Source organism: Chaetomium fimeti, assembly GCF_033439085.1.
Source record: "Chaetomium fimeti strain CBS 168.71 chromosome Unknown B0H64scaffold_11, whole genome shotgun sequence".
Lineage (NCBI taxonomy): Eukaryota > Fungi > Ascomycota > Sordariomycetes > Sordariales > Chaetomiaceae > Chaetomium > Chaetomium fimeti.
In genome coordinates this window covers 175,017-200,416 of record NW_026944339.1, presented here as the reverse complement: position 1 = coordinate 200,416, position 25,400 = coordinate 175,017, and the positions used below count along the sequence as shown (strand labels likewise).

At 56.3% G+C, this 25,400-nt stretch overlaps 11 protein-coding genes across 11 annotated transcripts; 6 read left to right on the top strand and 5 right to left on the bottom strand.

The window, feature by feature from the left end:
* Window positions 1-433: 433 nt before the first annotated feature.
* On the bottom strand, window positions 434-3,045 carry B0H64DRAFT_436274 (uncharacterized protein; the record flags this gene model as incomplete). Its single annotated transcript, XM_062806183.1, has 7 exons — window positions 2,579-3,045; window positions 2,031-2,371; window positions 1,362-1,862; window positions 1,204-1,317; window positions 944-1,051; window positions 736-889; window positions 434-609 (listed from the first exon to the last, which is right to left on the bottom strand). The coding sequence occupies exons 1-7, from the start codon at window positions 2,754-2,756 to the stop codon at window positions 434-436; spliced, it is 1,572 nt and encodes a 523-aa protein (XP_062654386.1). The 5' UTR covers window positions 2,757-3,045.
* Window positions 3,046-4,695: 1,650 nt separating this feature from the next.
* Window positions 4,696-5,799, top strand: B0H64DRAFT_378199 (uncharacterized protein; the record flags this gene model as incomplete). Its single annotated transcript, XM_062802570.1, has 3 exons — window positions 4,696-5,102; window positions 5,168-5,373; window positions 5,510-5,799. 3 exons carry the CDS (start codon window positions 4,696-4,698, stop codon window positions 5,797-5,799), a joined length of 903 nt encoding a protein of 300 aa, XP_062654385.1.
* A 307-nt stretch (window positions 5,800-6,106) lies between these two features.
* Window positions 6,107-8,056, bottom strand: B0H64DRAFT_49008 (Aldehyde/histidinol dehydrogenase). The gene is made up of 4 exons (XM_062808315.1): window positions 7,099-8,056; window positions 6,947-7,039; window positions 6,777-6,892; window positions 6,107-6,727 (listed from the first exon to the last, which is right to left on the bottom strand). The coding sequence occupies exons 1-4, from the start codon at window positions 7,992-7,994 to the stop codon at window positions 6,375-6,377; spliced, it is 1,458 nt and encodes a 485-aa protein (XP_062654384.1). The 5' UTR covers window positions 7,995-8,056; the 3' UTR covers window positions 6,107-6,374.
* A 133-nt stretch (window positions 8,057-8,189) lies between these two features.
* On the top strand, window positions 8,190-8,977 carry B0H64DRAFT_410846 (uncharacterized protein). Its single transcript, XM_062804813.1, has 2 exons — window positions 8,190-8,630; window positions 8,702-8,977. The coding sequence occupies exons 1-2, from the start codon at window positions 8,253-8,255 to the stop codon at window positions 8,780-8,782; spliced, it is 459 nt and encodes a 152-aa protein (XP_062654383.1). The 5' UTR covers window positions 8,190-8,252; the 3' UTR covers window positions 8,783-8,977.
* Window positions 8,978-9,053: 76 nt separating this feature from the next.
* B0H64DRAFT_349613 (uncharacterized protein) lies at window positions 9,054-9,664 on the bottom strand (the record flags this gene model as incomplete). The annotated part of the gene is made up of 1 exon (XM_062801405.1): window positions 9,054-9,664. Exon 1 carries the CDS (start codon window positions 9,603-9,605, stop codon window positions 9,054-9,056), a length of 552 nt encoding a protein of 183 aa, XP_062654382.1. The 5' UTR covers window positions 9,606-9,664.
* Window positions 9,665-9,955: 291 nt separating this feature from the next.
* On the top strand, window positions 9,956-11,326 carry B0H64DRAFT_451348 (uncharacterized protein; the record flags this gene model as incomplete). Its single annotated transcript, XM_062807158.1, has 3 exons — window positions 9,956-10,322; window positions 10,379-10,726; window positions 10,785-11,326. The coding sequence occupies 3 exons, from the start codon at window positions 9,956-9,958 to the stop codon at window positions 11,324-11,326; spliced, it is 1,257 nt and encodes a 418-aa protein (XP_062654381.1).
* A 314-nt stretch (window positions 11,327-11,640) lies between these two features.
* On the top strand, window positions 11,641-14,094 carry B0H64DRAFT_48988 (Alpha/Beta hydrolase protein). Its single transcript, XM_062808314.1, has 5 exons — window positions 11,641-12,009; window positions 12,062-12,327; window positions 12,402-12,596; window positions 12,655-13,690; window positions 13,773-14,094. The coding sequence occupies exons 1-5, from the start codon at window positions 11,819-11,821 to the stop codon at window positions 13,867-13,869; spliced, it is 1,785 nt and encodes a 594-aa protein (XP_062654380.1). The 5' UTR covers window positions 11,641-11,818; the 3' UTR covers window positions 13,870-14,094.
* Window positions 14,095-14,993: 899 nt separating this feature from the next.
* On the top strand, window positions 14,994-16,433 carry B0H64DRAFT_410840 (uncharacterized protein). Its single transcript, XM_062804812.1, has 3 exons — window positions 14,994-15,344; window positions 15,419-15,621; window positions 15,734-16,433. The coding sequence occupies exons 1-3, from the start codon at window positions 15,285-15,287 to the stop codon at window positions 15,936-15,938; spliced, it is 468 nt and encodes a 155-aa protein (XP_062654379.1). The 5' UTR covers window positions 14,994-15,284; the 3' UTR covers window positions 15,939-16,433.
* A 290-nt stretch (window positions 16,434-16,723) lies between these two features.
* B0H64DRAFT_367669 (Extradiol ring-cleavage dioxygenase, class III enzyme, subunit B) lies at window positions 16,724-18,160 on the bottom strand. The gene is made up of 3 exons (XM_062801956.1): window positions 17,922-18,160; window positions 17,730-17,863; window positions 16,724-17,681 (listed from the first exon to the last, which is right to left on the bottom strand). Exons 1-3 carry the CDS (start codon window positions 17,923-17,925, stop codon window positions 16,944-16,946), a joined length of 876 nt encoding a protein of 291 aa, XP_062654378.1. The 5' UTR covers window positions 17,926-18,160; the 3' UTR covers window positions 16,724-16,943.
* A 156-nt stretch (window positions 18,161-18,316) lies between these two features.
* B0H64DRAFT_478725 (uncharacterized protein) lies at window positions 18,317-21,551 on the top strand (the record flags this gene model as incomplete). Its single annotated transcript, XM_062808264.1, has 4 exons — window positions 18,317-18,537; window positions 18,598-18,652; window positions 18,774-19,246; window positions 19,315-21,551. The coding sequence occupies exons 1-4, from the start codon at window positions 18,411-18,413 to the stop codon at window positions 21,549-21,551; spliced, it is 2,892 nt and encodes a 963-aa protein (XP_062654377.1). The 5' UTR covers window positions 18,317-18,410.
* A 235-nt stretch (window positions 21,552-21,786) lies between these two features.
* B0H64DRAFT_331171 (uncharacterized protein) lies at window positions 21,787-24,393 on the bottom strand (the record flags this gene model as incomplete). The annotated part of the gene is made up of 9 exons (XM_062800984.1): window positions 21,787-22,751; window positions 22,817-23,002; window positions 23,058-23,267; window positions 23,333-23,585; window positions 23,644-23,841; window positions 23,908-23,982; window positions 24,037-24,162; window positions 24,214-24,269; window positions 24,336-24,393. 9 exons carry the CDS (start codon window positions 24,391-24,393, stop codon window positions 21,787-21,789), a joined length of 2,127 nt encoding a protein of 708 aa, XP_062654376.1.
* Window positions 24,394-25,400: the final 1,007 nt, after the last annotated feature.

The window sequence follows — 25,400 nt, the reverse complement described above, 5'->3', positions numbered from 1 at the left end:
AAGTTCGTCCGAAGAAGCTCCAGATTATTCCATCTCTCTCTCATCAAAATACCTCTGACCCCCCACGTCCGTTCCTCTTTTGTCACCAACGACGACGCCACATACAGCTGATCGAACCTGCAGTTGAGCAACAACGGCATTTTCGCCACCGAAGCCAAGGCCTTGTCCCGGTCAAATGCAGTTGCCCAATCCTTCACAAACATCATCTGCGCACTCACCGGCTCGTCCTCTTGCTCGTCCTCTTTTCGGTCTTCTCCCTCCACAACAACAACGGCGGTGGCAGCAACAGCGGGGGGGGCGGTATCCCAATCTGGATTGGCTCAAGCCTTGTGCAGCCCATCCCACTGCGCCTCGTGCGCCAATGGCGGCGCGCCAACCTCCTCGTCATCCGCTGGCACGGGAACCGGGAATGGACCGTGTGCGTTAATATCCTTTAGCTCCAGTCCGCGTCGAGGATCCTGAACGTCTGCTGCTTGTCCTCCGCCATGAACGGCGGTGGCGCGTAGAGCAGACTCCCCATCACCAACGACACGCCGCCGTCGGTAGAATCGAGCAGGCTGGATCGCTGGGGATGTTGTTGCCATTTTGAGGGCTCAGTGGATGTCTCGTCTGTTGATTCATGTCAGCCAGACAGCCTACCTATTCATACATTTTATGACTCGTCGCATCCGCTCGCCGAGGCGACTCCCTCAGCTGCATCGGCTTGGCGTAGATGGCTCGGTTGGTGTACTGCACCGTCGTAACGAACGGGCTCGCCCGTCTCGCTGACCTGCTCGGCCTTCCCGATCGCCATCTTGCACCCCGGCACAAAGGCGAACGTGCCACCCCAGACCGTCCACGCCTGGTTGTGGCCCCGCTCCGGAACCCCCGAGTCGTTCATCAGGCCGAACTGGGTTAGGAAGGTGTGCGCCTCGTCCTTCTTCGGGGGGTCGCCCTACTTTACTTCCACTGCTATGGCGATGGGTTCATCGTTGTCGTCAAGTTCTATCACGCGAGGACTGTTGGTTGGATGGACGGCGGTGGCTACCAGGGCCGGGCTGCGGTAGATGCGCTGGGTGGGTCGGTTTTACTGCTGGCCTGCAGCATCAAGTTGTAGAAGTTGAGGAGGTTGGCAGGGGGGCGTCTTGTCGCTGGCGCTGCCAAAGGGGATGTGGAACTTGGTGACCTTGCTGTCAATATACACCGTCCCGGCGAACGGCGGACCACACAACTCCAGCTCGGCACGACTTCGACCGAGACGTGGATGTGGACGAAGAGGATGTCCAGGTTGAAGCACACCCCGACGCCCACCCCGGCCTCGGCCGTGAAGTCGAACGGCTTGTAGTTGATCAGGAAGTCGGCAAAGGCATCGAACCACGCACGCCTCGATCAGATCCGGGTGGTACGCCGCATGCAGCCTCCCAGTGCCCATGCATGCCTTTGGTGTGATGGCGAAGTCGATCTATTTTGTAATTGATAGGGCGGGCACTGCTCAGGCTCCAGCTGATGCCCACTCGGGGTCGGTTGGGGAAGCCATGGGGCATGCCGAAGGCTTCGTGGTATCCTCCGAGTGTGAAGACGAAGTCCCCCACCAAAAGGCGGTCACAATGGGGTGCCTCGAACAAGTAGTAGAGGGGAACGCCACTAGTTAGGTGGCAGTCGGGGTCGAGGATGTACGAGTTGGGCGGGAGCTGCGCCTCAGCCTTGGGGGTGCCGTAGTCGAGATCGACCACCACAGCAATGCCCGGTTCGACGTGACCAAACTTCGCCTTGGACGCCGATGTGGGTATGTCGTCCAGTGCAACGGTGAACAGCCCCATATTGATGGACTGCCCGAACTTCACCACCGCCATTGCTTGTAGGGAGATCATCTGGAAGGCCCGCTGCCGCCCAGTACGTGTCGTCCAGCGACTTAAACCACCCATTCGAGCTCGGCGACGTGAGCCTCGCGCGGGTGTTCATGGCATTCCCGGTGGCACCGGTCAGGCTGGCGGGCTTGGCGGACGGGAAGTCACAAGTGCAGCCACTTGGTCCGCTGTCGGGACTCGCACTTCGCTCTTGTATCCGAACCCGCCTGTGACACCCGAGATTTCGGCGAACTCCAGCGTCACGAGGGGGCCGTCCAGCTGGGCAAAAGCAGAAACGGATTTGAAGACCGCTTTAGGATCCGTGACACCCTTGGGCAAGGCCTCTCCGTAGAACCCGATCGGTCCCAGCTCAAGTGTGGCTGTAAACTGGATGTGCAGCGTCGTCTCGGCGTACTTGAGCCCGATGTTGCTGATGGACAAGGGCTCGGTCCCGAGGGGAGCCGACGCTGTTTTGCCATCCGAATCTGACTTTGGTGGTCCAGGGTCGCCTTCTTCCGGCCCGCTCTCGTCTTCTTCACCGGTTGCTGCGTGGTGTCGTCATACGTGGCCGAGAGCTCGCTGCTGGGATCCCAATTTGTGATCCATCTTGCCCACTTGTCGCTGACATGCAAAGTTTCAGAGGTGCCGGGAGGGTTTGCGCTGAGAATGAAAGCCTCATCTGGGAGGATGGGAGGAGAGAATGTTGTCAATGTTCTTTGGGTGCGGGTGACCTGGGGACTTTCCAGCTTTACTTGAGTAGATGGTATATTTCGTCCCCGGGTCCTCTGCCACTACACTCAGGGGCCCCGTCACTCCCGGGACGGGGTCTACGAGACGCTGTTGACGAGGCGTAATCTCGAGCACGGCAGGTATGAATGGGAGTGGTTGGGCCTCTGCGCCTGATAGTGACAATGGATAGGTCGACAACATTGTTGTCTTCGGCGGTGTTCCCCCAAAGCCTGGTATCAACACGTGCCTGAGGAGACCAGTGGCTCATGCAAGGAGATGAATAACCCAAAGTCAGCCGTGCAAGACAGCAAAGGGACTGTCAGTGGTACTGAGAAAAGTCATGGAAGTGTCGTCATGGATTCTCAAAACGGCTACGTCTTAGACTAATAGAAAGCCCGGGGAGGAATTCCGCCAGTAATGCAAGTTACTGAGACGAGTCTCTTTCGTGGACAAGCACCACAATTTCTCACAGAAAACCCCATTCCAAAATCACGTTCCTATGTCCCCCATTTCACCTTACCACCGTGACAGGGACTGAGGCGTATATACACGTAGGTATTTCTTGTGACCAGCTAGGAGGGCGGCCATGGCTAGGTACGTTCCATTCGGCCCAAAATACCGCACCTCTTGCGTTCACAGTGATATTTTCGTGAAATGCGGGGTTGAAACCAGTTCTGCGAGGAAATGCCGGCGCCCTTCTCAAAACCCGCAGTGCTGATCCAAGCCGGGAGGGCCGTGATGAGATAGGAGACGTAAGCATGGCGGCCAATATCTTCATGGTTTCCTGATGGCCGCTTAACCAACCACAATCAGCCATAAACCGGAGTTTTCTCCGCAGGATGGGAGTTGAGTCATGATAGGGCACTTTGTGAGGTTTACTTGGCGAGGTGCGTCACCATCACCTGCACTGAGGCGAGCTGAGAAGGATGCCGACGTGTTGAGTGTAACTTTAAGGTGACACAGAGACACGCCCTAACACCGTACTCGGAATCGTCTTGCCTGTGGCTATTAAAAAGCCCCTAGAGTTTGTGATTCAAGGAACTTGGCCAGAATAAACAACCGAGAATAGCCCCCAACTCAAACTTGCTACCATCTTGACGGACGCAATGGAACTCAGTCCTGGCGGAGGAATGGGCTTCACCACAACAGACAGCTTATCCCCTCAGGAGCCCGGTCCTCACGTATCAAAGAGAAGTACCTTATCTTTTGTTGTGTGAGGCGGGGAAGGGATCAGACAAGAATGTAGGAAACAGGGGAGGGGAAGTTGACATCTCAGGGGGTGCGTCCAAGGGAGCATGTTCGGATAGATGCATCAGGTAACCTGCATGAACTCCTCCGACCTCGAACCCGATTCCAGCTGAAGCATGCGTGCATGGGCCTCCTTCCGGCCGCTCCCTCGTTGCTTTGGCGTTGCACGAGTGATGGAGGAAAAGGTCCAATCCAATCAGCTGGAGTTGCGCGGGAAGCGCGCTTAGGGGGCTGCTGCTATTCAGCACACACCGGGCCAGTAGCTGCTCGTGAATAATAACCTCAGATACCTACGCAATCATCGTCAACGAGTTACACCGCATACATTAATGATGTGCTCAAAGTTCTCTCGGAAAAGCCCGCTTGGTTATTCGTTGCCGAGAGAGCTGAACTTGTCTCAGCTCGACGCTAGTGAGGATTCTTTCCCATTCTGATGTCGGCGCAACGTTATCTCTCCTTGGAAGGCCGAGTGGCTCTGGAGTTGGAGCCCTCTCGACCTATGGCTTCCATGTCTACGAACAACCCCACCATGTCCTACGGCAACGAGTGGTGAGGATTGTACGGGATACGATCTTGGGGCCAGAGGACATGTGTGCCAACATCGACTGCCGCAGGAGTCCTCACGTCAGAGGAGCACCCGAGCTCCCTCTTTTGCCATGGCTAGCAACAATCTTGGGATATCGAGAGGTTGTGCGAGGTTGGAAAGGGTTGACGAGGCGTTCCGAGATCGCCTGTGCATCTTCGAGACTCGGGGTATAAAGCTGGCGGCATCGTCCAGCTCAAACCACAATTTCTGTTCACCAAGCCTTCAGTACATTTCCAAGAACGCATCACTTGCCTGAACATCAACATCATCACAGTCTACCTCACCTACCTACTCACAGCCGCCATCATGCCTGCCACTGGAGTTGCCGCCGCCATCAACCTCAAGGGACCCGAGGGACAGCAGATTCATCTGTTCTACAACACCAACACGAAGAACCTTGGCTTCCAGTTCTTTGACGAGACCAAGCACTCGGATGAAACCGAAGCCTTTGCGGCCGGTACCGATGCCCTGACCGGTTTCATCCTCAACCCGGCCCAGGTTGCAACCACCAACTTGACGGGTGTTGACCTCGTCTTTGGTTTCACAAACAAACCAAAGACGGCCGCTGCCCCGGGCTGCAGGTGCGATGATCCGACCCAGAATGATATCTCCATCATCAGCCCGGTCTACCAACCCCTCGGCGCGACCGATCTCGCCAACCTGACCATTGCCGCCACCTCTTCGGACACCACTGCCTACGTCTACTATCTCACGTGAGTCACCTAAAGACCTAGGGGGTTGCTTGGGATGACATGAAAACTAACCAGGCATGATGCAGGGGCACGGATTACAAGAGCACCACGATCAACGAGCTGACCGTCGGTGATGATGCTCCGGGCCAGTTCGATGATACCGTCAAGATTGTGCCCAACTCCTCGCTCGCGGCCTACTACGTCCCGGACAATGAGCTTCGCTTCATCATCTACCAGGCCAACAAGACCAACAGGCTGCACTGCTACTGCCCCATTGCCGGGTCCATCAATGGTGAGCCTTTCCTTTTTCTCGTTCTGGCTCTTTTCCGGGGGGTGGGGGGCTCTTTTTACAGCCGTATCATTTGTCTATTCTCTAGAAACATTGTATGCTACAAGGGCCCAACTGATTCTCTTTGGGTGCTTCGCAGACAAGGAAATCGACGCCTCGGGTAGCGCGAGGCTCAACACCCCGCTGGCCGTCACCTACGTCGACGGCAAAGCCTACCTCTACTACGTCGACAACAGCAAGAGCATCCGCCTCATCGTCAAGGATGGCGACAAGTGGGGTTCCTCGAGAGCCTGCCCGGCACCTGGCCAGGTCGACGACGCGAGCCAGCTCACTGTCATCCCCTCCGCCAAGGGCAACCACGTCTTCTACGTCGGCGACGGACAGGGCAGCAAGTTCCAGTTCCACCACTTCATCGACAAGCGCGCTTAGGCGGTTGCTCACGGTGATTCCACTCTTCTCGAAGGGTATCGGTGATTCGGGATATAGACTTTCACTGTACGAGTGGAGCAACAGATACTCACTGTCTCCTGTTAGCCGTTACTCCCGAGTTAGGCACCTAGGTAGTTAGTTCGCGATTGCTGGGGTTTTATGCCCTCCTAAATTGATACTTTTGTGTTTGTCTCAAAAACTCGACCAGTCCACTTTATGACTTTGAAGGGCCAAGTGTAATCACTCATTGTAACCGCGGGTTTAACCTCTGATTCAGCCTAGGTAGAGTCCGTCTTGAGATGAGTCCCAATGGTTTCGGAGTTGTATGTTAAATATGGAAAGATTTACTGCTACAATGGCGATACACCAGGTAGATGAAATACACTGTATTGAGGCCACAGTGTTTATGAGACTTTGTGACATCTTCTAATCTCTGCGTTTAAAAGATTAGCACTAGGGAGTAGGGACAATAACCTGCTCGTAACCCGGTAGGGCACGTGGAATACAACCCGACATATATGTACGCTATCACGACCGCACTATGATAACCCGCTATTTATTACCTGTAACTAACCTCAACCTTGGAATACACGGCTCCGAACCAACCCGAAAGCATAATATGAACACACGCCAGTGACACCAAGCACCGTGGACAACAGTAAAACCCCTCCCGTAAGTATCCCAGTTTGGAAGAACCCGATATGAGTGATCCCCTGGCTGGCCCTCTTGACTGGGGGCAGTTTTGCGAGTGTCCGGTGGGCCAACGCGCTGAGTTGCTGCGGCGAAGCTTGCTCGAGGAGCTGCGCTAATACGCCCTCCTCGGCCATGGGAGTAATGACGCAGGCTTTGGGTCGGCAAAAGAGCGCCTTGTCGTAGGGAAAATGCGTTTGGGGATCGACTGAAATGTTGGATGGTGCCATGGGAAGGACTGCAAGGAATTAGAAGGGCTTCCACGGGAGGCCAGGAGTGACACTTACAAAGGAGCGTAGTGGGAACGTGGTTGACGAATGACATCGGTGAGTCGAGGAACTGGCAGATGTACTTTGCTGCTGAAGGTTTGGTAAAGACGTAGGCTGCCCCGAGGCGGCCGTTGCTTTGTGGCCTGTCAGCGATGTTGTTCTCGGTTTGGCGTTGGGTGTTGACATACCTCTTGGAGAAGTCAATGGCGTCGTCTATGCTTGTCACCGCATGGACGAGCAGGCAGCCTTCTTGGACCTTACGGCGCAGGAGCGGGGATTTCCTGCCATTTCGTTAGTTCCAAGGTAACCAGACAACAAATCCACCCTTCTTAGAACTCACCTATCCTGAACCTCCACAACCGCCCCAGCGGAACTCCACGACAAAACATTCACCGCCTTTTCCGTCCTTACCAACTCGGATAGGCTCTGTCCGGAAGCGGTCCTCGGAGGACTCTTCTTGCCGCCATCAGAAACGAACCGAATGGTATGTCGCACGACAGCTTCAAGAAACTCCTTCTTCACCCATTCGTTCACCAGCACCAAATCGGGCGCATATGGCGACCTCCCGCGCAGCGCGAACCGCGACCGAACCAGCTCACGTGCCGCAACATCCAAGTCGGCATCGCGCTCCACAACTGCTACCACCCGTGCTTCGGGCTCCGAGACGAGGTGGTGGGAAAGGTGGGCGCTCTCGCTGCCGTTCTGCAGGACGCGAATGTGAGGGTGGTCCAGGTCGGATTCGCCGATAGGGCTAGTGGTTGTCCCAAATACGTCGTCGTCCAGGGCTTTGGTGATGAGATCCAGCACCAGCCGTGGTGTCCGCAAGAGGGATTGCTCCCCGTGGACGATCACGCAGTTCCCAGCTGCCAGCGCAGGGACCAACGCAGACATGAGGCAGGAGAAGAAAGCATGTTTGGCGGGATGGATGACCACAATGCCAACGGCTTCTTTTGCCTGGGGCATATTCTGGCCTCTTGATACTGCGTACTCATCCCGAAGGGATTGGCCGGTGTCGATGGCCGTGTAAGCTTCAGCTAGCAGCCGCATGGCGAGGCAGTACTCGATCTGCACCTCGGCTAAGGCATAGCCCGTGTCGGCTGTAATAGCATCCTGAATGTCAGATGCCTTCTCCAGAAGTACGTCGTGCAGTTGCTTCAGCTGCGTTTTCCGAAAGATGGGATTCAGTGCCCGGCCGTCAATGGCGGCAGACCGAATGTTGCTGAAAGGCTTCGGCATGGTGCTTAGACGGTGTAATCGAGCTGCTTCAAGGAGATGACGTTTAGGAGGCTCTATTCCCCACCAAATTAAAGCTTTCCAAGTCTTGTCCTACCTCGGGCGTAAAGCTGTTGCCGCGCGAGAGCGTATCATTCAGGGGTTGATGCTCCCGGTGAGCAACCCTCCACATCCCGAAGCTCCACCCCCACACTCCGGCCCTGCCCCAACAACCACTCCGTCACATTCGGGCATTGTTTTGCCCAGCCGGGGGTCGTGATCATGCCCGCTTGCAAGAAAAGCACCTTCGACGGCGATACCCTAGCTTTGCTCCCACACCTCGACGCCGCCACGCTGACCACAATGTCGTCGACCACAACCACGCAAACTCAAACCCGCACACGGCAAACGGTGCTGAGGGACTACGAGCTACACCACTCGTCGAGCTCCCCTCGGGCTGCCCAAAGCAACCAAGCGGCACTACCGACCGAAGATCAGGTCATCTCGCGGAACCCCCCGGACTGGGACACAACACATCGTCGAGTTCCCCCGTACAGACCGATCAACAGAGACCGAGATCAGTCTGAAGTCCGGGTGTATACCAGCCCCGCCGAGCAGGTATTTGTTGGAACTATGTTTACAGGCGTTTTAATCTATGCTGTGAGTTCATACCATCCATTTTAGCAGCCTGCTAGCTATTCGCTGGTTCTATTTCTAACCCACCTTGAAAGACCGCGGCGAAGGCCTGGAGGGGTACATTTGGCAGGTTTAACGATGGCGTGTTTAAGTATGCCATAGGCGGGGAGCTATGAAGGTATAATGATAGGTTTTGATATCTTTTCAGTCTTGAGCCGTTCTCGTGTTATTCAATGTGGATATGGAGGTGTGCTTCGTGCATTGATGGTTCAAATCCCACGTGTTCTCCCCATCGGCTACCCAAGCGAATGTACGGTACCTGCATTCCAATGTGCCGCTTAATCAACAGTAATTAAAAGTAAACATGCTGATCATCGCGTAGAATTTCTTTATGACTTTTATTTAACTTGCAGCCGTACCCCGTCTTAGACTAATCCGTCCCGTTGTCTACTCAGAGCCCTTAACCCCCTTCATGCCCCCGTAGTCCTCCTTCAACGGTTCCCCCGCGACCTCCAGCGGCTGCACCGGCTGCAGAATATACAGCATACGCACCCACTCCGTCTGACTGCAGTTCCTCCACGCGTGCATCGTCGCCCGCTGGACCGACACGTCCCCGCGCTTCATGACTCGCGTCTCGCCCGAGTCCAGCACCAGCTCCACCTCTCCCTCCAGCACCACGCCGTAGTCCATGCTGACGGTCCGGTGCATGGGAGACGTCGCGCCCGGCGGCATGTCGACGTACCGCAGGACGGTGCCGCCCTTGACGGTCAGGCCGGGCGGGTCGGCCAGGAAGTTGCGGTAGGCCGTGGTGTCGGCGTCGTTGGCGATGTCGACGGGGAAGGTCGACGTCACGTAGCATTGCGCGAAGGCAGCGTCGCCCTCGCCGAGCGAGTAGAACGGTGCCGGGGCCGGGATGGACTCGTCGATTACCGCTTTGCCTTCCGCATTGTGGGTGGTGATGAAGCGGTTGGGGTGGGAGAGCTTGCCTTGAAGGGCCATCTTGGACTGGGGTTTGCGAGGCTGATTGAGAATGTAGATAAATGTATGTAGCTTTTGGCTTTCTTTCGTGACGAATGGTAAGTGTGCTGTAGTTATGCTAGGACCTACTCAGAAAGGCGATTAAGTACCTTTGTTTATGTTGACTTCGGCAACCGTCTACCGCGCCGGGAAGTGGGCTCATGTGGACCGGGCATGTCCCGATGGCCGGTAGCTCGCCGGTCATAAGACCCGTGTGACTAGCAACAGCCTGGAAACACATCATACAAGGCCGTAAACACCATCAGGAGATCAATATTAAGGGTGTACAAAGAACACATGTGCTACATTCTCACCTCAGCCCATTTCCAACCATGACTTCCCCTAACTATGCTCATCACTTTTCAGCCCGCAATATCCCGTTTGGAATTGCATCATCAGACGCTCATCCCAAGCTCCAAGCGGTCACCCGGCTGGGAAATTCAGTTATCTTTCTTCATGACTGTCACACCAGTAGTAACCTGCTCGGGGAGATCAAAGAATTACCCCACGAGGTGTTTGCCCATGACACCCTCAACAAATTCGCGGCTCTCCCAAAGGCCCTTCATCAAAGTGTCCGCAGGGTCATCCAATCTGCTTGCCAGAATGGAGCCATCGACGTGTCCAAGTTGCCGCCAGGCAGTTTCGAAGACGTCACGCAAGTCCGGATGCACATGCCTGTCACAGTTGGCGATTTTGCAGGTACATACGAACACCCCTGTCTTACGACCCGCAACCTCTTCCTCTAACAACATCAGACTTCTCTTGCTCTCTAGAGCACGGCAAGAACGCCGGCCGCATCATAATCAACGATGCCCGTCCACCGCCAGCTTTCTTCAACTTCCCCATCGCATACCAAGGGCGAGCCAGTTCTGTTGTGGTGTCTGGAACCGACATCGAGCGTCCGATGGGCCAGTATCGCGACAAATCCGCCCCAACAACGGCCAACGAGCCAAAACCGGTGGTGTACGGTCCCTCGAAGTCGGTTGACTACGAGCTCGAGTTTGCCGCCATCATCGGTAAACCCTTGGCTATGGGGCGCAGGTTGAATGCGGTCGATGCGGATGAGCATATTTTTGGGTTTGTCATTCTAAATGACTGGAGTGGTAAGTCTTCTTCCCGAAAATACTCTCACGAGTTGATGCTCACGGTATTCGAACACAGCTCGAGACATTCAGGGGTTCGAGATGACCCCACTGGGCCCCTTCAACGGCAAGAACTTTGGCACATCTATCTCACCTTGGATCGTGACTCTCGACGCCCTCGAGGCGTTCAAGGCAGAGGGCCAGAAACCTGTGGTTGATATCCCGAAGCACCTCCAGGATCCGGAGCTTCGGACGTACGCTATCCAGATGCAGGTAGAGATCCTATCGGGCGAGACAGCTACGATGGCGGGCACATCTTGGGTGCAAAGTTTGTATTGGTCATCGCGGCAGATGGTCGCGCATGCTGTCAGTGCTGGAGCCGCCTTGAGGACCGGAGACATCATGGCGACCGGCACAGTGAGCGGGGATGGGGAAGATGCCAGGGGATGCATGTTGGAACTTACGGAGGGGGGTTCAAAACCATTCAAACTGAACGACGGCACTGAAAGGGGGTTCTTGCATGATGGGGATGTGGTGAGAATGACGGCCGTCGCCGGTGAGGAGCAGTCAGGGGTTGGGTTTGGAGAGTGTATTGGCAGACTTGTTGCGCACCGACCTTAAGACAGATGTCGATCTTAACGGATAGAATACAACACGCGACGCGCCATTCTAATCATGGTTTATTCCACCCTATACTCCAAACTTCAACGCGTGATGCTCGGGGTATGATGGAGTGTTTTACTGCAGCGGCGCACCTCGAATCATAAAGCGTCAATGCTCAACATACAAACACGTCGCCGGAAAACAACACCGTCCTCCTATCGGCATTCGTCAGATGTCATCCCGTTAGAGGTTGCATAGCCGGCTTCTTCCGAGTTAATGCCGGCGTTTCGGACGTCCGATGGGTCCGGCCGGGATGTGGCCCTCCCGCCCCGCCTGCCTCCCACTGACCGACACGCTCACACCCCGCCTCCTACCTCGCTGAATGCCGGAAGAACGCCCGCCACTGCATATTTGATTCAATTGGTGCTGACGAAAACGGCCCGGTTCACTTTCCGCTATTCGAGTCTATCCAACCACAACATCTAAAACAAAGTCTTAGAATTGGTCACAATGCCGAACAAGCTACAAGACCTCCACACTGTTGACAGCAGTAACTTTCCTTATGTTTTTGAGCAGAATGTCACCGTCCCCCTAAAGTCCGGTGGCGTGGTTCGCTGCAACGTCTACCGGCCCAAGCCGGATACTCCCGTCCCGGTCTTGGTGACGTATGGGCCATACGGAAAGGACATTCACTACAAGGAGTGAGCCAAGCCGCCCAGGCATAATGAGACAACCGGTTAACCTAGGTTCTAGTTTCATTCCAAAGTACTCGGAGGTCAATCCTCGTCACAAGTCCGCACACTCAGCCTGGGAGACACCCGACCCCGGGTTCTGGACAGAGCATGGCTATGCCATCGTTCGCGCAGACGAGCTGGGTCTTGGCCAGTCCCCAGGCATTCTTGACACCATGTCTCGGGGGACTACCGATGGATTTGTTGATGTCGTCGAGTGGGCGGCCGAGCAACCGTGGTCCTCGGGCAAGGTAGGCCTCTTGGGCATCAGCTACTATGCTGGAAGCCGTATGTATCACCTCACAGCGCCTGTTTTGGGTCTCGTGACATCCCTTTAGGTCACAGTAACTGACGCAAACTAGAATGGCGGGTGGCTGCCCGAAAGCCCAAGGGTCTCGCGGCCATCGTCCCGTGGGAAGGCATGTCGGACTATTACCGGGATCGGTGCCGGCACGGTGGAATCCTGTCCAACGCTTTCATCAAGTTCTGGTGGAACAGACAAGTCATCACCAACCAATACGGACGGCCCGGCCGGGCTGCTTCTAACTGGGGTCCGGGTATGCCACACCTCTGTCAACGGCCTGAGAGTGTGAAATGTCACTAACACGAGCCCAGACACTATGGAAGGTGATCTCCCCGAAGAAGAGCTGACTGCCAACCGTCAAGACCAAACAATTGACAACCAGAAACACTTCTTCCGTGACGAAGCATACTACGCATCCAAGGAGTACGACATGGGCGACATCGAGGTCCCGCTCCTCTCCGTCGGCAACTGGGGCGGCATCCTCCTCCATCTCAGGGGCAACATCGAGGGCTTCACCCATGCCGGTTCCGAGTTTAAGTACCTGCGCATGATCACGGGCCGTCACGACCTACCCTTCTACTACGACGAGGAAGTCGAAGTCCAGCGCAGCTTCCTCGACGCCTTCCTCAAAGGCGACGACCGCGTAGGCTGGTCACAACCCGGCAAAGTCCCCCCCGTCAGCCTAGTCCTCCGCAAGGGCAACGTCGGGTTCAACAACGCCGAGAAAGAAAAGGTCTACGAACGCCGCGAAGAAAGCGAATGGCCCATCGCCCGCACACAATACACCCGCTACCACCTCACCCCCGACCTCGCCCTCGACAACAACCCAACCACCCCCATCCCCAAAAACAAACTAACCTACCGCGCCCTCGGCACCATGCAGAACCCCCACCTCCTCCAATTCACCACCGCCCCCTTCCCCACCGAAACCGAAATCACGGGGCACATCGTCGCGCACCTCTCCGTGTCCATGTCCCCCGACCCCGCGTCGCCCACCATCCCCTCCGACATCGACCTCTTCATCACCCTCCGCTACCTAGGCCCCGACGGCGCCGAGGTCTTTTACACGGGCACGGCGGGCGACCCGGTGCCGCTGACCAAGGGGTGGCTGCGGGCGTCGCTGCGCAAGGTGAATGTCGAGCACCCGAAGCATAGAGAGTGGCTGCCGCATCGGGATTATACGAGCCGGGATGTGCTCAGTGTGATCCCGGGCGAGGTGTACGCGGTGGATGTGGAGGTGTGGCCGACGAATGTGGTGGTGGAGAAGGGGGGGCGGGTGGTGCTGGAGGTGAGCTCGGGGGATACGCAGGGGAGTGGGATTTTCTTGCATGATGATCCCGTGGATAGGTGAGTTTTTGTTTCTTCCTTCTAGGGGCGAGGGGGGGGGGGGGGGTTGGAGCCTGGCTTGGACAATGCTAACACGGCGTAGGTCGGTCGAGAAGTTTCAGGGGTTCAACCACGTCCATTTTGGGCCGCGGTTCGAGAATTATGTCACGCTGCCTATCATTCCGCAGAGAAAGGAGTAGTGGACGTGGACGTTCTGACGAACACCGAAACTGTTTGAGATCTGATTGGAGTGAGGATGGGTTCATTCTCGCATCTTAAATACCCCATTCTTACTCTTGCGTCGTTGGCTTCGGACAAGGCTCCAGCCGGTATCGGCGGAGCAGGGGAGCGAGAGGTGAGACAAGATACTTCGGTGGAGGGTCGGAGGATGGATAGGTACCTAGGTACTAGTAGACAGCCCTGAAAATACGCAGCACCAAGCATCACCGCTCAAGGCTCACCACTACCATGGATTCCAATGAAAGCCACAGCTGGGCGCTTGTCGCCGGCGCTGTGTGTCAAGCGTGTTGTGAACGTCGCAGCACTTGCTCTGGTTGCCTGCTAGGTGGTTCGGCTTGCGAGACTGTCACTGTCGGTGGCAAATCATGAGATTGTCATTGGCTCATTGATCTAGGTACGAAGGTATGTACCTATGTGGATCCGGTGTTTACGGAATGTTTGGCAGGACCCCGTCCCCCATCCGGTCTGGCCGGGGCTCGAGGTAACTGGGTGCGAATGAGGCTTGAGTCCGGCTGCGATCTGCGCTGGATGACGTTCGAGGTTGACTCGGCGGAACCGGCAGCTGAAGTGGCTAGGTTGCTCGTGACTGGCTGGGTAACAACTGTTTTTTTTCCCTTTTTCGGGGGAGTGGGAGGCGCGCGGGGCGGGAGGGGAGGTGGGTGTGGGTGATCAGGGAAGGCGAGTGTGGGTGTCAGGGGATTGGGTGTGGGTGATCAGGGAAGGTGAGTGTGGGTGTCAGGGGAGTGGGTGTCTTAGGTGGGTGTGGAGGGGAGGTGACGGGAGTGTGGGTGGCACGGAAGGTGAGTGTGGGTGTCAGGGGATTGGGTGTGGGTGATCAGGGAAGGTGGATGTGGGTGTTAGGGGAGTATACTGTGTAGAGCCCCGAGCAAACGAAGTCCACTATCCAAACCAGTGCATGTTGCATGTCACTCCGGCTACCTGGTCGCAGCGCAACGCGGTGATTGGTGAGTGCCGCCTTGGAGAAGCGTCCCATTGGACGCGATTGCGGATGCCAAAGTGCCCGGTTGGGCATTAAACGCGAGAGCACCTGTGGCTTTAGTAAGGTTATCTGTTGCACCGAGCAGGCCAGGCGATCTCCACAACATGCATGCCCGCCTGCATGCAGAATGCAAGAACTGTGGGGACGGATGACGGTCGAGGAATTGTTACCAGTACCTCCATACAAAACGGCCAATCAGACGGCGAACCAGGCGGGCAATCCCCCGAACCACCACAACACGCGGTCAACTTAATTCTTTGCTCGCGTTTCGATGCACACAAGAGTCGGCGATTGAAGTTCTTCCCTTGCATTGGATGTGGCGATACTTCTTGATCTTGTGATGGTTGGTGCCCAACCGCGGGAAGCTGGCAGAAAATGTGCGTGTCTGCCTCCCAGGAACGGTTCCGCGAACGACTACCTGGGTACCTGCTTGAGGTAGGCACAATGGCCACTGGACAGTAGGTGCGGATTGGGAAGGTTCAACTGATTGATATAAAGATCAATATAAGCCCCGAGCACTCAAGCATGTTGTTAGGTATGTCTTCTCTGGCTCCGTAACAAACCTCTCGACATCAGCCTTCCTTTTCCTTTTCCTTCAAGATCCACCTCTCGGGGTCTTTACCGCGTGCTGTTGGGCAGTTGCACCTGTTTATTGGACGAATACCATGTCTGGCATTTCCTCTGGCGTCGGCGCCAGTGCCTCTAGAAAACCGTGAGCCGGTCTCAGTCCCCGTTGCACAAATCCTCCCCAACTATTCACCTCTCGTCTCTATCTCTCGTTTACCTACCCTTTTACTAACAACAATGGTTGATATCTCTACAAGCGACTCATCAACAACTCTGCAATATTTCCTCGAACAATCCGCATTCGACGACGCCACGATCTACGATCGTGTGTCAAACTCGACCCAAGGGCTCCCCGCGCACCCCACGTCCCGCGAACCGGTCTACGAAGCCAAAGCAGCCAACACCATCGCGACTTTTGAGGCAGCCTTTGCTGCTGGCCAGAACTGCAAAAGGCGGAACTGAAGTGTTTCCATGCTCGGGCGGCATTTGGATTTCCTGAAGCCGTGTGTAGTTGCAGCGATTCTCCGGCACCACAACCCACCCTTATCTAAGCCAACCCCCGACTCATGCTCTTGGGCCTGCATGCACTCATCTTGCCTCACCGGCACACCCTTTCCTAAATGGCCCATTTTTAATACGGAGATATCAACAACCTTTCTTCCCTTCAATTTCTCGCCAGTTTTCGATCAATTGCACCTACACACATTCATTCGACCCATTCCATTCGCATGTCGAGCTCATCGTTGTCCTTTCCATTCCGTATAACAACGACTATGGAGGTCTTTTCAGGTTATAGAAGGTTTGGTCTCGAGTGTGGAGAACAGGATGGAGCTGGAGTGGAGCTGACCTGTCGAGAATATATATGAATGTTTGCTCTCATTGAATACCTAATTACCTCTGTACCTACATAATTAAATACAAAAATACAAACAAATTTCCTATGTCGCCCCGATGCCCACGCTCTCAACACTGGCATTCGGCTGCTTAACCAGCCCAGTTGCTACAGCAGCGCAGCAACACTCAAATACATACCCACCAAGCACTTTGTCACATTAAACAAACAATCACCTCTTAATCACTTTACCGCCCCCCCTTGTCCGCCACAAAAGAGTTTCCTTTGATATCCCGATACAATGTCATTGGTCAATATCGTAATTGGGGAAAGACGGGAATCTTCGACTTCGCGCGTCACTTCCAATGACAAAAGGGATGAAGTCCATATGCCGCGTCCTGGATTATGTATAAGTAGGCAGGTGAGTGTGGATAAGAATAAGCTACAAGGTAAGGTACACCTAGCTTAGGTATGTTCGGTATGTACCTGTGTAGGTATTAGTTGAGTAAGACCCGCGCCATGAGGTCTCATTCTCTCTCAACGTCTTTCCTTGACAATGGATGTTCAGAGTCGGGGCCGAGTACTGCCTCACCGGATACAGCTTTCATCTTATTGCTACACAAAAACCCTCCAAATTACGACGCCGCCGCCAACACCGAACCCTTGGGCCACCTCCCCCAAACAAACTGACTGTTACACATATTCGTCAATTCCCACGTCTCGGCCGCCAACTCCCCCTGAACCCCCTCATCTTCCTCATCCCCTGCCGCGCCAGCCACAAACATGGCAGCCATGAAGTGGTCATCCGTGCCGTGAGCGTCGCGGTAGAGCGGATGCTTCATCAGCCGCGTCATGGCCCTCCTCAGCCTGGGGCCGGTGTTGTTCCTGATCACGTCCTCCACCGCCTGGCGGAACTCGAGCGCCCACGACTCCGGCGGCCGCTCCTGCGCAAAGTTGTCCGAGAACCGCAGCATCGGCATCCAGTGGTTGCGGTAGAGGTTGTGCACGGCGCCCCCCGACCCGATGATCAGGTAGTTCTCCTTGCGCAGCGGCCGCAGCGTGGCCCCCAGCTTCATGTGGAAGTGCGGGTCGTAGCGCTCGTTGGCCGAGATGAGCGTCGTCGGCGGGCAGCCCGCCGGGAACATGCGGATCAGGATCAGGTAGGTGTCGTGGATCCAGTCGAAGGTGGCGTCCCCCGAGGCGGCGAATCCGGCTTTCTTCAGGAGCCCGATGCAGCGCTCTGCTGTTGGGAGATCCGGGTTGAGCTTGTAGTCCACGTACTTGCTGGGGTGCACGTAGGCTACGGGCGACTTGCTGGGGGTGGGATTCGTGGCGACGTGGACCTCGTCGCCTGGGGCGTCCCAGTGTGCTCCCTAAATGCGGCTTAGTCAAGTTGAAATGGGAAAGCTAGAACGACCTACCATCATGATCACACCCTTGATGTTATTGGCGAGGGCTTCATCACCCGCCTTCTTCCAGTATGTGGCGGACTCGGACTCCTCGCCAAGCATCATGGTCGAGCCATGGGAGAAGAAGTAGACAGGGGTGAGAGGTGCTATCAATTGAAACTTTAGTTCAAAGCCTCAAGTTTCGGTAATCATTGCAACACTGACCCATATTGAGCTAGGGGCTTCTGAGAACTGGTTATGTGCAGTGCTTCGAATCAAGTTTGTTCGTTGGTGGTACTGGATAATACACCAAATGACAATAAGTAGGTGAGGCCCCTGAGTCGGAGGGACCGATCAGCTCCAGCGTTAAGAAGTGGACTCTTTCGGTCCAATTCGACAATACGCAACCTGGAAAAGGCTGACTCTATCCCTAAACATCTCAGTACAGTCGTTGCTTGCCTTTTCTGGGTGTTTGGGAGACTGTCCGCGCAAGACCACCCCTAACCCCTGATCGATCGCCGCCGATCGGGACATGTGGGGGACACGGAGCCGAAGGCCACATGATCCACATCTCTTCCCTCTCCTGTTCCGCGTCTTTTGGTCTTTCCACGACGTCTGGTGTCACCACTTGCTCCCCCTCCCGTCCCGGTTCCCTCCACCTGCGCCTTACACAGCCCACTCGGCCCACCACAGCACCAAAGACAGACGCTCACGATGAGCACCATCGAAGTTGCGGGGAGCTCGACCAATGCACGTGCAAACGACCAGGGACTTTTCCAGTGCGGATCCTGCAAACGACACTACAACCGCTTGGATCATCTTGCCCGTCACGTTCGCTCTCGTAAGGAACACCGATGTGACTGGGCGTGTTCGGAGATCTGACAAGTCTATTCCCGGCTAGATACCAACTTTAAACCGCACCGCTGTTCCATTTGCGGCAAATCATTCTCACGGACGTAGGCCGCTTTCCACTATTCATCCGGGCCCAGCTCCGCCCAGCTTCAGGCCCAGCCCTACCCCAGATGCCGACGATGGCCCTTGGCGTCCGTGATTGCTGACTATACGCCCGTAATTCAGAGATCTTCTCAAACGACATGTTGCTGCGCACGATGTACGGAGCGCAAAAGTCAACAACCTGAGCCGCGGTGCCGCCGACGATGTCCCCGGCCGCGTGTCGCAAGCCTGCCGTGCCTGTGCCGCAAACCATGTCCGATGCACCGAGGCAAAACCGTGTAGACGGTGCGCCGAAAAGGGTCTCGAGTGTGTTTACAAGAGCGACGACCTGTTGACGCCGGCATCCCCCCTGGGTTCACAGGCGAGTGAGCAAGAGCCGAGCCCGTCGCCGATGCCATCGAGTCTCGAGGCGCAGATGACAGACGCAATGCCGCTCAACGCCAACTACACCGATGCTGGGGATGTACCGCAACGGTTCCCCACGCAACCTCTTATGGGGCCCTCTACGCCGCTGCAACGGGGTGTGCCCCCGCAGAATTCCTACCAGGGAACCGGTCCTGGTCCTTCCATGGGCCCGGTCGTTCAACAACCCTTCGGTATGCCTCGTCCTCCACCTTCCACTTACTCCTGTGCCCCATTCGAACCTTAGTTCTCACTATCCTAGTCGACGATTTTATGGATCCCCACCCTGAGCTCCCAACAGGCTGTTGCACCCCTACCTTTGCGGAGTGGAACTTTCTCCCAGGGCTGTGGTCCGCAGGCAATCTTGGCATGGGGGTTGAGCAACCGTTCCCGGGTATCGATTTGGATGACTTAGACCTCCGCTTCCTTGATACCTACAACACCACCATCCCGTTCGAGCTTGGTGGTCCTCCACTCCCCGAACCCTCGCACATGGCTCCCTCGATGGGCATGTCGAGCGTGCCTCATCCTGCAACCAGTGCTTCCGAAGCATTCCGGAACCATCACTGGCGGTTCCGACCAAATCCCAAGGACCATGGAGCGGCCGAGGAGCACAACCTCTCGCTGCCTTCGGATGCCCGCGACCACCCGTCGCCAGAGTCGCAAATCGCATTTTCCCGGCGTGTTACTCCGGTCCGCCTTGGGTCCGCCGCGCGTGATAACATCTTGACCATTGTTATCAAGTCGATACGTCCCGAGAACTTGCACAAGGCAGTGGCTTCGTTCCCAAGCGTCGAGTTGCTCGACACCCTGATCCAGTTCTACCTGACTTCTCCCCATGCGAGGGCGGATTCCTTCATCCATGCAGCCAGCTTCAACCCCAATGAGAAGAAGCCGGAGCTCCTCATTGCCATGGCGGCTGCCGGTGCCGTCCTGACTTCGGACTCGACTCTGACGAAGTTGGGTTACGCCATGCAAGAATGTCTCCGCACGGCGATCCCCTTTCACTGGGAAGCCGACAACACAATGGTGCGGAACCTAGAGCTAACCCAGGCCTTTCTAATCAACTTGGAAATCGCCTTGTGGAGCGGCCATAGCCGCAAGGTAGAGATCACCGAGAGTTTCCTCCAGTCGCCCCTGACCATGGTCCGACGGGGCGGTCGGTTCAAAAAGTCCAGCTACCCACCCGTCATCCTCGACACCAACGACCCCACCGCGTCAGAGGAGACAGCCTGGCGAACCTGGATCCATCAAGAATCCTTCAAGCGCACCGCCTTCCGCTTCGTGCAGCATGACCTCAACTCGTCCATGTACCTCATGGTGAACCCGCTCGTCTCCTACGCCGAGCTCTCCCTGCCCCTCCCCTGTGCGCCCTCACTCTGGGCAGCACCATCCTCACACCAATGGACCGCCCTCCTCACCCAACACCCGCCACTGGCACACCAACCGCCCTCCATAGCCGACTACCTCGACGACCCGGGCGCCTTCAAATCCCAATCCCAGTTCCACCACGCCCACCCCATCCTCGACCTGCCCATCGCCAACGAAGCCTTCCTGGCCTGCGCCTGGTCCCTCGCATGGGAATGCATCCAACTCACCTCCCTCCAACGCTCCAACAACAACAACACCGCCACCAACCCCACCAGCGCCTCATCCCCCACCAAGCCCCGCCGCTGGAACACCTTCCTGCTAACCTCCCGCCGCGAGGAACTGCTCAAACTCCTCGAACACTTCCGCCTCAGCCTCGCCACCCCCGACACCCCCCCGCTCCCCCACCCACCCCCACCACCACACCATGGGATCCAAACCGCCGCGCGCGAAGTACGCATGCGCCTAGAGCTCATCCTGCTCCACCTGCACGCCCCCTTCGAAGACATACAAATCTTCGCCGGCATCGAAGGGCCCGAGCAGGCGCGCGGCGCGTATGCCGCCGTGCTGGAGTGGGCGGGCACGGAAGCGGCGCGGCGCGCGATCTGTCATGCGGGGCAGGTGTTGCGGTTTGCGAGGGGGGTTGGCAGGGGGATGTTATTGGGTCCGGCGGCTGTGGTGATGTACCAGGCGAGTTTGGTGTTGTGGGTGTATGCGCTGCTGGCGGGGGCGGCGGCGGGGAGGGGGCGGGGGAGGGGGATGGTCCCGGTGCCGACGGGTGAGGAGGAGGGGGGGAGGGAGGTGGTTGCTGTGGTTGGGCCCGGGCCGGATGCGGTGTGGTTGGATGGGGAGGATGATTTGGCGCTGCAGAGGTTTACGCATTTCGGGGTGGGTGCGCCGGGTCTGGCGGGGTTGGGGATGGGGACGGCGGATGGAAGTCACAGGGGGGGAGGGGAGGTGTCGCTGGGTGAGCCGGAGGGGGTGTTGGGGGTGGTGATTGGGATATTGAGGGATAATTATGAGGGCTTGCCTAGGCCGAATTTGGTGGAGAGGTTGTTGCAGCTGATGGAAGCGCTGCAGAGGTCGTCGGCGGGGATGATGGAGTTTCATGGACAGTTGAACAGGCAATAACCAACGGCAGCGGTAATATTCTTTACCGTTCCTCGCTCTCTTGGGCCCATAATCAGAAGTTCCATCTTGGATAACCATAACCACTAACCAGCAACCCCTAAACATGACAGAGTTGGAGGTCATATTCAAGCATACGCCGACAGGCAATACGTTTAATAGAGAAGCTGTACCATGAACGCGTTATGAGGACTCTTCTTTGGTCATGATCGACGGGGTAGTTCCATCAACATGTAGTCTACTCGATCCTTTCCGCATTCGCCAAGTCATCCACCCCGGTGCCCTCCTCCGTCTTCGCTTCAACAATGCCGTAAACCGGAATCTCCGCAAACCCGGCCGCGATATTATGAAGCGTTGGCAGGTTGTCCCAGTTCCCTTCCGTGAACTCAAGCCGGCTGCTCTGGTTACGGCAGGTTCTCTGCACGACTCGTGGTGTGGCCGACTCCTTGCCCTCGCGGATCAGGACAGCGTACGCCGCGTCGGCCTCACCGGGCTTGCCAACCGCCGGAACATAGCGGTAGAACATGGTCCCTTCGTCCTTGGGCTTGGGAGGAGCGTGGGGGTTGATGGGGCCTTGGGGCTCGGGTTCGGGTTCGTCAGCGGCGCCCTCCTGCAGATCATCAAGGTGGAAGCGCAAAAAGCTCTGTCCTCTCCAGCTGCACTCAATGTTGACCGAACCCTCCGCGTCTCCCTTCTTGATGTCGATGTCGCTGAACACCTTCGGCATTCCAAGCTCGTCACGCCCAGTGATGATGGGATCGGCCAACGACTCCAGCAAGACCACCAAGAACGAGCCATGGATCTTGCTTCCATCCTTGCGCGTGTACTGCACCCCGTGGATCCAGAGACCGAGATACTTGTACCCGCCACCACCGAGCCACTTCATATCCCGCAGCTCAGTGCATCGGAAACTGGCCTCAGCCACAGTGCCGGGCGAGGAGAAGCTGAACTCGGGGGTGGGGAACCACGTCTTGAGGTAGGTTGCCGAAGTCCGGAAGCGGACCGAGTACGTCGTGAAGCCTGAGTCGTGAGCAGGGATCGGTCGGCCGAAATGGTCCTGTCGAGGACTGGGCATTGGCCCAAAGGATAGTGGTACACGCCGGCGAATTCCGGTGCCGTTGAGGTACCAGAGGTTCTCCTTCAAAGCACGGGTTGAGTTGTGCCACTCGTCGTGTCCGAAGTTGTAGTGCATGAACTCCATGACTGTGGCCTGTGTTAGGGACTAGTAGGGGTAGGGGGGGCAACACAACAGCTAGATGGATACTCACTGTTGAACTTCTCGCGGTTCTCATCGTTGAGATCCGTTCCCGCTATCCTGGTTAGGGCCTGAACTTTGTGCGCTCGTTCGTCGCGGACCTTTTCGTAGAGCGCCAACCGCTCGGGAATTTTGTCGACGGTTGTGCCTCGAGGTAGAAGAGCCGATAGGGACGCTGCATCCTCGATGGCAATTCCTCCTGCGAACTTGGGTTAACCAGGCTCCAAAGGTTCACGAGCTTGTTATTCACTCACCTCCCTGACCCTGGTGCGGCAAGAAGGGGTGCGCTGCGTCTCCCAGCAGCGCCAACCGCCCCTTGTACCAGGTAGGAATTCTGTTCATATCCAGCAGAGTCCACACCTTGAGCGCATTGACATCGGCCATCTCTAAGAGGGCCCGTACCGTTGTCCCGAAGCCGCCAAACACATTGATGAGAACGTCCTTGCTAACTCCGCGGCTCCAGCCTGATAGAACTTAGTATCACACCATACGGAGGAGGCGACTATTGCAATGAAAGAGGCAAACTCACCTTCTCCCTTGGAAGCCGAGAGCTCGCTTGGGTGGATACCAACAAAGTTCATCATGGTGTTATCGGAGCAGGGGTACATGACGAGTCGGCGGTCGTTGCCCATCCACATGGTCATGTATCCTTCACGTTTCCCCAGGGCTTCGGTTACCGGATTATCACGGATCTGGTCGATGGGAACGAGGAATCTAAATGCGCTCTTGCCCGAACCAAAAGGCTTGATATCTGGTCCGGCAACGATGCTGCGTGTGATGGACTATCAGGTGTGAGTTGGTACGCGACTTAAGTGAAAAAATGACAAAGCTCAGGCTTACGCTAACTCCGTCTGCCCCCAACACCAAGTCTCCCGAGAATGACGAGCCGTCTTCGAGTGTGACGGTTCCAGTATCAGTATCGACGGCCGTTACGACACTCGAGGTCTTGAGCACGGCAGGCGTCCCCTCGTCATCCGTGGATAGTGCTTTACGCTTCAGCTCCTCGTGGAGCCGGACACGGTGAGAGAGTACCCATGGCTAAAGCATTATGTTAGCTTAGCAACTGTACGTAAATAGATAGGGACTGGAGCGTGCGAAACGCACATGTTGCCATATCGACAAGGGCTTTCTCAAGTCCAAGTCGAACTTCAAATTGCCTTCGGCATCGTATTCGGTGACCTGAAGTATATATTAGGGCCATTATTGTACCGAGTGACTCTTATTCTAACTCACGCCATTGACCGGATTGGCACCAAAGACTTCGGGCAAGACGCCGAACCTCCTGAGGATGCTATGGCAGTTCGGGGCCAGGTGGATGGCAGCGCCAGTCTCCTGGGCAAGCTGTGATCTCTCAAAGAGCTGCTAGGGTTAGCGAAATGTTCGATTCCAATTAACCCTGGCTATACTCACCGTCACTTCATGTCCCTGTTGACGTAGGCCGAGGGCGGCACTGAGACCTCCGATTCCTGGGTACAGTTTCCGATCAGCCAAGCCCGGGGTGGTTCAGGGGCATCAACTTGGGGGGTAGGTACCTGCCCCGACCACCAACACCTTCAATGGCTGCTGGGATGAAACTGTCGCGTCTCCCATGACGAATTGGAACCGACCTGCACGGAATTACCAAGAATAGTGGGACAAAGTCAATGATGGGCGTATCGTCAAGACTTGGGTACCTCTAGGCTCAGACGCAACTTCGAGCACCGCGCAATGGTTTAAGCCCGTCACATAGAAGCAAGGAGTTGCAAAGATCGGACCAGTCGGGGTACCGGGAAATGGGTGGCCCATCGGGACTCGGCTCCACGTTCTGGACCATGACTCGCTTCCCCGAACGAGGCTCTGACCCTGGAACTTGCATGGGGCTACGCTCGATCCAGTTTCGGTACCGGCCGTAAGACATTGCGACGCATCACTGCAGCCAGAATAACTCCTCTCTGCCGTATCGTTTGCTTGCACATGCTCAGCAAGTCGTGGTTTTCATTCTCGGTTAGGTCCCACCGCAGCTAATAATGAAACGTGCCGTTGGTCGCGAGCGAAGTCAGGGATATTGAAAGGCAAGAGATTCGGCAACCAGCCGCGGCTTGTCTTGGGGTGTGACGCGCATCTCGGTAGACATGAATTAACTGCACCTGTGCCCCCATGGGGGCCAGAACTGTTGAAACGCCACGTCTGCCCCATAATCCCTCGCCCCCCCTTGATGCTCCCCAGGGAAAGACGCCGCACTGGTACTGATAAGCCTCCGAGTTTCCCCAAAGCAACCCCAAACCTGCCCCAGAACCCAAGCCCATTCCCCAGACTCTGTTTCCCCAACAAGGCTAAGAGCAAGCGCGCCAAGTCTGGGGTCCCCGCGTTTTCCCCAACGTCAGAAGAAGCCAGAGACCAAGCCGCTTCTCCAACACCCTCGGGTATGTGCGGGGGGAGCAAGCCGATGGCCCCTACAACGAGAAGGGATTAGTGGTATTGACACCGTCAAGGCAGTTGAACAGTTGTGGAAACATCACCACATACAAGATCCACAGGTCCACCAGGTAGAGGACCCTGTTGGGAGACTCGTCACCAATTGACCCCTGGTTTGGGTTGTTTGGGTGCTTTACCGTCGA

What these genes read in the sequence shown, in the direction of transcription:
- B0H64DRAFT_410840 (XM_062804812.1), top strand. Translation starts at nt 15,285, where the DNA reads ATGTGCGTGTCTGCCTCCCAGGAACGGTTCCGCGAACGACTACCTGGG. An exon ending in TACCTGGGTACCTGCTTGAG is followed by an intron (nt 15,345 to 15,418) that starts GTAGGCACAATG and finishes GATCAATATAAG; the next exon opens with CCCCGAGCACTCAAGCATGT. An exon ending in GCCAGTGCCTCTAGAAAACC is followed by an intron (nt 15,622 to 15,733) that starts GTGAGCCGGTCT and finishes TATCTCTACAAG; the next exon opens with CGACTCATCAACAACTCTGC.
- B0H64DRAFT_410846 (XM_062804813.1), top strand. Translation starts at nt 8,253, where the DNA reads ATGCCCGCTTGCAAGAAAAGCACCTTCGACGGCGATACCCTAGCTTTG. An exon ending in CAGGCGTTTTAATCTATGCT is followed by an intron (nt 8,631 to 8,701) that starts GTGAGTTCATAC and finishes CCACCTTGAAAG; the next exon opens with ACCGCGGCGAAGGCCTGGAG.
- B0H64DRAFT_48988 (XM_062808314.1), top strand. Translation starts at nt 11,819, where the DNA reads ATGCCGAACAAGCTACAAGACCTCCACACTGTTGACAGCAGTAACTTT. An exon ending in AAGGACATTCACTACAAGGA is followed by an intron (nt 12,010 to 12,061) that starts GTGAGCCAAGCC and finishes CCTAGGTTCTAG; the next exon opens with TTTCATTCCAAAGTACTCGG. An exon ending in TGCTTCTAACTGGGGTCCGG is followed by an intron (nt 12,597 to 12,654) that starts GTATGCCACACC and finishes ACACGAGCCCAG; the next exon opens with ACACTATGGAAGGTGATCTC.
- B0H64DRAFT_367669 (XM_062801956.1), bottom strand. An exon ending in TCAAGGGTGTGATCATGATG is followed by an intron (nt 17,682 to 17,729) that starts GTAGGTCGTTCT and finishes AGCCGCATTTAG; the next exon opens with GGAGCACACTGGGACGCCCC.
- B0H64DRAFT_49008 (XM_062808315.1), bottom strand. Translation starts at nt 7,994, where the DNA reads ATGCCGAAGCCTTTCAGCAACATTCGGTCTGCCGCCATTGACGGCCGG. An exon ending in GTTGTGGAGGTTCAGGATAG is followed by an intron (nt 7,040 to 7,098) that starts GTGAGTTCTAAG and finishes ACGAAATGGCAG; the next exon opens with GAAATCCCCGCTCCTGCGCC. An exon ending in CGTTCCCACTACGCTCCTTT is followed by an intron (nt 6,728 to 6,776) that starts GTAAGTGTCACT and finishes AATTCCTTGCAG; the next exon opens with TCCTTCCCATGGCACCATCC.